General features: G+C 44.7%; 1 protein-coding gene across 30 annotated transcripts in view; it reads right to left on the bottom strand.

Moving 5' to 3' along the window:
• Positions 1-767: 767 nt before the first annotated feature.
• The window catches only part of FNBP1 (formin binding protein 1), a 98,163-nt gene continuing 88,663 nt past the window's right edge, over positions 768-10,267 (bottom strand). For 18 of the 30 annotated variants that reach the window (XM_064676908.1, XM_064676915.1, XM_064676905.1 and 15 more), the window contains 4 exons: positions 9,414-9,535; positions 8,861-9,000; positions 8,336-8,494; positions 4,857-6,220 (listed from right to left, as the gene is read on the bottom strand). In XM_064676908.1, the coding sequence (XP_064532978.1) occupies positions 6,186-6,220; positions 8,336-8,494; positions 8,861-9,000; positions 9,414-9,535 (456 nt within the window). In that variant the 3' untranslated portion in view covers positions 4,857-6,185. Of the gene's footprint in view, positions 3,978-4,856; positions 6,221-8,196; positions 8,495-8,860; positions 9,001-9,413; positions 9,536-10,267 lie in introns of those variants that run through there. The other 12 variants (XM_064676906.1, XM_064676917.1, XM_064676924.1 and 9 more) reach the window with 5 other exon arrangements.

Raw genomic sequence — 10,267 nt, 5'->3', positions numbered from 1 at the left:
AATCTGCAGATTATTTCTCAGATAAAATGACCAGCCAGGTGTCACCTACTGAGAGGGACAACCACAAATCTTGGTGGTCCCTGGATGGGCTGTTTCCAAAGAACTGGGCAAAGGGGTGATGGAGAAGCTGGGCAGAAGCCAGAGGGGTTTTTGTCTCAGCTAGAGACACACACACTATTCACCAACCCTGCACGTTAAAATGGAATTGTACACCTTGGGCAGACTTACAGAAATGTGCCTGGTTTTCAGATTACTGTGTTTGACACACCTGCATGTCCACACAGCCAGGCCCAAATCCATTACTTGCCAGGCTTGCAACAGGTTGTTTTAATATACAATCAATCCACATTAAAAAAGAAAAAAATCTGCCCAGACTTCCAGCTAAACCAAAACATTCCATGGTACAGCTCTCTCTGCTGAGTTTCCCCAGCTTTCCAGTTCTCAGGGATTCCTACTAAAGTGGGAAAAAGCACAAACCACCTGCCCTTCCCAACACCAGCTCCAGCCAGAACAGCCCATGTTTTTCTCCTCAGATGACCAACTAAAAAAACAACTCAACCACTGCATTCTCTCCTCAGTGCCAGCTGGAAAGGTAAAAGTTTGATAATACCATTGTCTCAAAGCGACCTCATGTGAACAGGGGACAAGTCAGAGCCAAATTAATACTTCAAATGCCTGAAAACTCCAGTGGGAAATAATAAGAAATAAAAAAAAAACCAAAACAAAACCACAAATCTGGTTGATCAAAAGGGTCCAGCGAAACCATATTTCTGGAATTAAATGTTTATTTAAATATGCAGATGACTTTGTTTCATTGCTACAAGGTCAATATTCGCTTTCAAATGGAAGCACTTTATTTGGTTGAATTCTGTCTCCAGAAATGAATGGGCAACACCAGAACCTTTTACATTGGCAATGAAATCACAACACTGAGATGCCACCGAAGTCTCGAGATCAGTGCTCAAACACACATACACACACATACACAAATAAAAAAGTGCTCGACATCATCATGTTAAAATAGAATTTTGGCTTCTTTTAGGTCTTTTGACATTTCAGGCAGGAAAACAAAAACCAAAGAACAATATGCATCAAACTAAATGAACTTCTGAAAAATACTCAGCATTAAACACAACTTTTGAGTATCAGTAAATATGTTTCTTCTCTATTTACACGTGTTAAGAAAGGGCATTAGAGACTTTTGCTGGGGATCATGAGATCTCATAGATGTACAGTCCATGCTGCTGGGCAAGATTAGTAAATTCAAGCAGAGTTTTTATAAACCAGTCACATCTTTAGTTCTTCAGCATTTGCCAAAGGTGAATTCTACAAAAATTCCTCACTCATTACCCTGGATAACGGCAGCAGAATAAACGTGTGGAGGCTACGACACATGACTGTCACTGCTTTTGAAATAAGCTTTAAGACCCAGGCTTTTGGGAACTAGTTGCCAAGTTTATAAAAACTCCACACATGGTCTTTCAATAAAACTTTGCGAGTCAACCAGTCAGCTAAAGCTAATGCTCCTTCTACAGCACAATTGAGCAACACAGACATTGCAATTGTTCCAATGTTCCACAGAGGCTGACAATAATATACTGTCCACCCAGATTAAATATAGAAAAGCAAACTTTGATCTAATTTTTACATAGATGGCACAACAACAGGTGAAAATGAATTCTTAGCTGCTGATTCAACAGTGCATTGGACACGAGAATAAAAATACTGCAGCTAAAAATATTTTAAGGATATTTTCGCACCCCCTTTACCTGCTCAACCCTTTAAGATCCCCTGAGGGGGATGCCACAAAGCCTTTGCACAAATCTTTGCACAAAGCCACAGGTGCCAAGTGTGTGCATCCCCCTTGGAGTCTCATGGATCTAAACAGCTCAGTGACCACAGTAGCAGCAATGACAAGGATGTGGTTTAATGGATTTTGACCCTCTGATGCCACAGCCATCCCAATAGCCTTGGGATTGGTGTTCTCTGTGCTCAGCACAGGCTCCAGAGCCACTTGGGTTGGGTTTAAAATACAAACCTTCTGCTGGTTGATGCTGGCAGATATTAAGCACCATCATTACAACAGCTACAGGATGAACTGTAGCACTGAGGGACTTTGTGCTAATGAAAATAAAAGTTGGTGTCTTGAATGGAGAGAAAGAGGCAGAGTTATGAATATAACACATAACCCAACTAAAAAAATGACTTCACCCTGCAGGGGAATGGCCCAAGCCACCCCCAGCATGGAGAGTCTGTGATTCTGGGATGTGTTTCGATGTGCTGACCCTACACAACAGCACAGCAGGCAGCAAAACAACACCTGTCTGTCTGCAAACTAACCCTGAGAGGTTTCATTTTAGGGTCACTGCCCATAGTGGCTTTGACATGAACTTTCTCAAAATCTGGGGATTGTACAAAATGTGCTGAAGTTGGGTTGGAGCCAGGAGATCCCCCTGAACAACGTGTTGATCGATGAATAAATTCAGCCCTCGGGAGCTATTTGGTGACAACTGACTCTTACAGGGCTCAAACTTGTCCAAGATGACTAAAACCCAAGCAATGGTAACGACTGAGAGGAAACCAACTTAGAACACAGAAGTTTAGAGAGCAATTGACCCTTTCATAGGCAGCTGAGGTCCAGAACTTGTGATATTTGGAGATGTTGTAGCTCTCTCCTCATTGCATGACATGATAAGAGTGCAGCATCACTTATCATCCTACTTCTGCTTTAACCAAACCACTTGAGAACAGGGTGGTCACAATTCCTGTCTGGCTGCTGGGTCCAGGTCCAGTCCATGACAAGGTGGGAGAAGGAAATAGTGCGATTTCTTTTTTTTTTTTTCCTTTTTTCCCCCCCCTCTTTTATTTAGCTAAAAAAACTCTGTCATTCAAACATTAACTGATGAGAACGCACAGGAGGTCATGCAAAAAAAAAAAAAAAAAAAAAAGAGAAGGCAGGTCTGAAATGCTGAAAAACAAACCAACAAAAAAAAAAAGAAAACTGCAAAGAGATTAACCATGAGCCACAAAATAACGTGACCCTGAGGAAGGTGGGCGCAGGCAAGGCAACAGGGCGAGCATGCAGGCTGAAACGAGAGCCAAACGGGGCCTGTGACCAGCAAAATGGGGCTTCAAACCAAAATGCCACTGTCTGTGTGTGTCTGTGTGTGTGTGTGAGGAAGAGGAGGGAGAGAGGAGGGCGGATGAAGAGGGAGGGGGCAGGGAGAACAAGCAGGAAAACCAGCGTACACATGTGAGCTCAGAGGGTTTCAGGGAACAGAGAGGTCATAGGGGTTTAACACTTGGGAAGAGCATCAGCCTGGACGTAAAAAAAAATAAAAACTAAAAGGCTGACAAGTATTAGCGACCTTTTGGGGAAAGCAGAATATTGAATGGATCAAATTTAACATCTGCAAATTCAGAGCCCAGTCCAGCTGCTGTAACACTGTGCCCAGGGGAGGTTTTCCACCTCCCTTCCACGCTCTCTGATGAGAATTCCTGCAGGATTAGCACTAAAGGCACCGTGTGAAATGCTGATGGGACCAGTGTGTACATTCAGATGGACTGAGGGACAAAGGGACAGAAGACAGACCAGCACATGCTTGGGACTCTCCGGCCGCCCTCTGCATCCAAGGGCAGCCAGCAGTTCTCTGACAGAGGGTGGGAGGGATTGGGTGGGGGAGAAAGTGTGGGTTGTGTTTGACAGAGGGGCTGTGCCAAGCTGGCAGAAGAGTGGGAAAGGCTGATAAGGTAACCCGAGCCACAAGTAGCATGCCATGGAAAAGAGCAAGCGTCTGAATGGTGCTGGGATGGAATTTAGATCTGAATTTTTCAAGTGGGAACTCCAGACTAGACTGGGAGTCTGGCTTTCCATGGGTGTGTTTTAACTGCCTGCAGGGTAAACAGACCATTTTGTTTCTCCTTCTGTGACAAGCTCGCCCCGAGGTTCTTGCACCAGCACAAACACCTTTAGGAATCTAAAACATAAGAAAGACAAAAAGAAAGAGACTGGATTAGAAAGAGGTTGGGGAAAATGGGATCCCTTAAGAGCAGCACTGCCTGCAGGAGGTTAAAGGAAATAGAGCATCAAGCATCTACTGGGTTACAGGGGGTTAAGGAAGGCTCCCAACTCAAACAGCAATCCTTCACCCTCAGCCCTCCCCTCCAGCCTGGGGATGAGCATCACTGGGACACTGCTCTCCTCCTCAGGAGCAGGACCCTGCCAGCACCTACTTTGTGCCACTGAGAAAACAAACAGCTTTTTAATTCTCAGCCTGCAAATCAGCATTGCATCTGTTCAAGTGACAGCTCCAGAGACCATCAATGCTACCAAACAACAGCAAACTAAAACACAAGGAGTTTGCAGAAGAATTCAGAGCTCTCCTTTCCACCACAGGCTGCAGAGACCTTTCACTGCCAAGGGAAGCCCAGGAATACACAGGTCAGTGACCCAGCCTAAGCCTCCAAACCCATCCTCTGCCCATCCCTGTTCCCACAGTCTGCTGGCTGAGGGCAAGTTTTTCCTTTGGCCAAGTGAAGCCACAATCCAGGAGTATGATTTGGCCCAAACTGCTGTATCCAAGGAAATACAGGATGAGTCCAGACTTCCCTCACATTTCAGAGAGCACCCACTTCCATAAAACCCCTCCAAATGACAGCACAAAACAGTTTTCAAAGAGCCACAACAGAATATTTTTCCTGAACAGGAATTGCATTGGTACTGAGTGTGGGAAACAGCTCTGGGCCATCTGCTGTCCCTTAGTAAAGTTAAACTTCACTATTTTTTGCCACTAATTATTGCCACTAACTAGTAATTGCTGTTTAAAAAAACCCCAAAAACCAAAACCTCACAGGAATGAGAAAATATAATGTTTATTAGAAGAAGACACCATGGTACATCAAGCTACAAAGAGATTCCTGACAGATGATGATTCTTTAAAAAATAAGAAAGGAAATGAGACAACCACACTGGCCAGATTTAACAAACCTTAACACACAACAGCAGTTTCTATGCGAGTCCAACCAGGTGCAGGCAGCTGAGTAACCAAAAACACTTTTCCATGTAAGAGGGACCAAGTAGTTACCAAAACAACAGCTGGGTTAAGCAGAAGAACAGCCTATAAAACCATTTATATTTATACACATATAAAAGGATAAAAACAATTCAAATTCAAGTAACTTTAGTTTTTAAGTTATGTTATATACATTTTTTTTTTTTATACTGGGAGAACTAAGGGCACGTATTTAACAAAAGGATTTTAAAAAGCCACAGTCCAGTTTATAATTACCGATTCCTAGGTGATTTGGCAAGCATTAAATAATCAGATATATCCTAGATAAAAAGTGCATCAGCGTGGTTAACTTTTACCTATTTATTTCTATAAGCCAAGGCTCTGCACGATGGTTACAGCAAACAGCAGAGCTGCAGCACTGGGAACCCCAGAGCTGCCCACGAGGATTCACTGATATCAGAGGTGAGGGGGAACAGACCCACAGTGGCCAAGGAGCCAAAATGCTCATCAGCCCACGGCTCCAAAATAGTTTCCTATCGAGAAGTTTAACTTCACAAACCAGCCCTAATTCCTTGCATGGCACCCAAACATCCAGGCTTTCTGCTGGAAGGGGGACGTGGCGCTTTTGTTGGGTGCAATGCAGAGTTTATACAAAGCTGGTTATTCCATGCAGATTTTTTTTTGTGTGTGTGTATCACACGATTTCACAACATCCCTCAGTGAAAGACAGTTTTGTTCCCATGAAGGTGATGAGGTACCACAGTCAGTGACACAGGATGGTCAATCTCAAGTGACTGGTTCCTGCATTTGACAGTTCTCAGCACCAGACACCCGACAGGTGCAGGAAAGCCCTGCAAGATGCTACACCCGTGTGTGCTCAGAACAGTTTCCTGGGTGAATCCCAACGAGAACGAGCCCTGCAGCTCTCATTTCTACCGGGAAGGACAAAACAAATGCTGTTTGCACTAAATGGACACGGTGGGACCAGCGCTTTCCTGACATTTCGGAGGCGACCTGACAACGGAGCAGAACCTGGAACCTAACAGAGTCTTTCATTGATGGAGATATGACATGTGCATTCATCTCTTCTAAAGAAAACCTTCTCAAACACAGCTCTTAAAACAACCGTAGCAGCAAACCAGGAGAATAAAGGGTGGACAGGCCTATGCAAACCTACTCAGAGATTTTCTGAAGTGGTTTGTACACATCTGGAAAAAGAAAAAAAAAAAAAAAAGGCAAAAGAAGATAGACATTACTGTTCTTTTTGTGACAGGCTCTGCCAACACCCTCTGTAAATGTCACCAACAGCCCTCACACAGGTATTTGCAGGGGCACACAGACCCAGCTGGGCTCCTTGAAGGCTGTGATCAGGAGGGCACCTGCAGCACATGACTTACCTGTCCTGCTCAGCTCAGTTCTGCAGCAGAGCCCTGACAGCACAGGCCTCAGCTGCCTGAAAAAGCAGCTTTTCACAAAGCTTTAGCAGTGGGATTTCTCAGGCAGAGCTGCCTCTGGCTCACAGCACAGGAACAACCTGGCTGGGCAGGTACTCCTGAGCCAGGGCTCATTCTGCTGGCTGGGGGAGTCACAGGTGTACTCAGAGCTGCTGTGAGCAGCCAACCTTTAGCAGTATCAGCTGCTCAAGCTTCTCTCCAAAAAAAGAGGAAGGAATTACTGAACTTTGCAAATGCTTTAGTATTTACAGTGTTACTTTCTGGAATGTCATCGCTTCCATTTCAAGGACTGAATCAAGTCACTTCTACCAATACATTAAAAATCAAATGAGAAATTTGCAGCTTGCAACAGACTTAGTCTTTTAAACACAGTAACATTTCCCCCAAATCTTTATGCTGCACTCTTTGAAAAGCTCTCTTTTATCTTTTTTTTTGAAGTGGAGAATTGAGAAATAAAAGAGGTAAACATTATAGTTCCTCTATATTAGATATTCACAGATACATTTGATTTTGTTCCTGAAGTCCAGTAAAAGTAATGGAAAAACTTTAAATTATCCAGGAAACCTCCACCCTGGCTACACAAGTGGCTGCAGCTGTCCCAGCCTTCACCCCCAGCACTGACTGCATTTTCAGTCTAGTGGAAGCTTTTTTGCACTCCTCTGCAACTCAACTGACCCTGTAATTTGCCAACAAAAACACAAAACTCCTGCATTATGGCAAAATAAAACAAGGCCCAGATTTTCACCTGCAGCAGACAAGGCACTGCACTGATTTAACACTGAATCCAACACTGTGAACTGCTCAAGTTATAGTGTTGATTTACACACAGTTCCACTCCTCTCTTCCTAGTGTCCCTAAATCCCAATGAAAACGGTTCAGTGTTGTTTTGGCTTGGATGAGGCAGCTTGTTTCACACCAAGAACTCTAAGGTCTAGGAAACACAACAGTAATCTGAAGGATTAAGTGACTGAATGAACACAAATTATTTAACAGTGAAGTTCTAACACATCCTGATTTCAAACAGGACTAAAATCTTTTGATTTCCCGGTGTATCCCATTACCAGGTGTTCAGTGCTGGCATTTATTCCAGCCAGGACTGCCCAGCAGCACTGCTTCCTTACTCAGCACACCTCTTTGGGAGGAATTAAAAGCAACAAACAGCAGCTTGCAGAGTCCAAACTCTGAATGTCTCCATTGATCTTGTGTGAGCAAAAGATCAAACCATTAGTTATGGTCATCTGAAACAGCAAATACATCTGAAATGTAGCAAGGTGGGAAGGAACAGAGGAGCTTTCTTAATGTTTTACCCATTTGTCAAGGACCACAGAGGTTTTGGCAAGACCTCTCCTTCCCCTACCTCACACACTAAACAACGACCAGGTTTCAATCCAGAAGGTCCCCAGGACACAACAGGCTCTGAAAAGCTCCCACACAGACACAAACCAGCAGTTTAAATATTTCCTACATAAAGTTCCACTGAACAAGTTTGGGACAAACAGCTGGCTCATGAATGTGTCTGAGATGCCACCTGGATATCTGAGGAGAGCCTGTATTATCCCAAATGGCTCTGTGCTTCCTGCACTAAGTTGGGCGTGCAATGGCAGTGACAGTTGAGCAAACACTGTCCAGGAAAGGCTGCATTTCCCCTCTGGTTTCACAGGCCCCCACACTACCCTTCTCTGAGCAATAAAAGCACGTTTTGCAGTACAGAAAGCCACAATTAGTCCACGTACGGAATAATGCACTCGGTGGCATTGTACAGACTTTTAAAAGGCTCTGTATCTGCAACACAGAGCAGCTTCAGGGTTGGATTACCTCTGTGAAAGCAAACAAAATAAAAATAATAGTATTAAATATAGGTCATAGCACCTTTGGCATTTTTGTCCAAATAGACTTCAACATAAGACGTGGGGACATAGCCCTCCTCATCTTCGTTCCTTCGGATCCGCGTCCACCCGTCACCTTTGTCTTCTTCTATTACATAGAGCATCTCTCCTTCTGCTACAGAAATTGTTCCTTCATTCTGACCTGAAAGACACAGTTAACAGGGATTTTAGGGTGTCCTGCACAGTGGGAACCAGAAGCACTTTGGGATGATGACGTGTGGACACGACCTTTGCTGCATCACTGGCAGCAAAAACAGGAGCGTGGGGTTCTGGAGTCAACAGTGTGAACACAAAAAACCAGATAAATGTAATCCTGACACCAGAGTTTTGGTTCTTCTTGCAAAGTCCCTGTGTGACAGGAGACAAATCACTTAGTGCAAACAGAATCACACCAGAGCCTTGCTTGCCCTTTGCACTGCAGGGCTTAAATGAAGGTTTCCCACTTGTTCTCGGTATATGAATTAGAAAAAAACCAGTCAGTGAAATGAAGGTAAAGTTGGAGTGATACCTTCAAATGTATAGAGTGCTTTACATGTTCCTATGGTGGGTAGTGGTTCTTCATCATCAAATTCATCGTCAAAGTCCGTTGCAGGTACTTTCATCTCAGTCTCCTGACTCTGCTCTTCTGTGTAACTGCCATCGGGGCTGCTCAAGAGAGGAAAAACAGAGCAACTATAGCAACCAACCTCAGGAGCAGAGAGAGCCACTCTGTTACCAGGCACGTCAGGCAAGGGGAGCAACTGCGGCGGGAGCAGCTCAGAACTGGCTGTGACACCAGGTGGGTGGGACACATCACTTTTACCATTAAAAGCCGTAAAAAACGCACTGTCTCGCTCGCCTTCAGAGCAGTGAGCGTGGGGGCTACCACACAGTTCAGAAACACGTTCAGAATGGCAGCTCCTGGAGCTGGGATAGGATAAAACGAGGATGCAAAACCCTCCGGAGTGCCTGGGGTGGGCCTGCTGACAGGAGGGGTTTCCCAGCACTGCAGAGCTGCAGTTCTGCTGATCAATGAGCCGAGGGCAGCGGGTCCAGCTGCCCACCCTGCACAGATACTGTACCTCTCCCGGTCCTGGGCACAGCTGTTCACTGCTGACGGGTTCTGGGGCTCGTACATCCCGCTCTGGCGCCGGGGCTGCTCGTTCCGCGCGGGCAGCCGGCCCTCCACCTCCGCCAGCCAGCCCTGCCGGGGACAGACAGCCCTTCAGCTCTGCTGTGCCACAGCTGGCACTCACACCACAGAGCCAAAACTGTGTTTGTAAACATATTCTCATTTCCTTAAATATTTTTTTTGACGCCGGGTGCTGAAAAAAACACCATAAGCCAGGGGAATCAGTTAACAGCAGCTGCCAGGAGATGCTGCTGCTCTAGTCACTATCGAGTAAAAAGATGGGTGGCAGCTTTGAGTGATCTCCATAACACCAGAGACACAGCAACCTCTGGGACTGCTGAATGCACAAGAACCAAAGCTGAGGAGAATCAAAGAGCCACTGATTTCAAACGAGCAAGAGCAATGGATAGTAAAGCCACAACTGTAAGAAACATCAAAAATTAATGGGCTGTATCTGTTTATGCACTAACTGAAAAATAAAGAGTGAAGTCTTCTCAGCCCTATAATCCTTCTCATGTAATTATAATGGGCTTCATATATTTCAAACACTCCCATTCAGCTCTTGAGATTTTATATCACTAAGGAGGCTTCCTGTTCATGGCAGACTATTCCTTAAAACGTATTTCATCTGATGGCTTCGGTCTTGCTGTCAGTCTCTAAATGGTGCTTTGCATTTGTGTCACTCTGATTTTCCACAGATGTCTGTAACATGATGCTTCAATTTATTTAATTAATTAAATAAGCATCTGAACCCCTCTGGGCAGTCCTGAGAGCACTACATTTTCTTTTCACCTCCACTCAGCA

The sequence above is a fragment of the Pseudopipra pipra genome, chromosome 20 (assembly GCF_036250125.1).
Source record: "Pseudopipra pipra isolate bDixPip1 chromosome 20, bDixPip1.hap1, whole genome shotgun sequence".
Classification (NCBI taxonomy): domain Eukaryota; kingdom Metazoa; phylum Chordata; class Aves; order Passeriformes; family Pipridae; genus Pseudopipra; species Pseudopipra pipra.
This window is presented reverse-complemented; position numbering and strand designations above follow the sequence as displayed.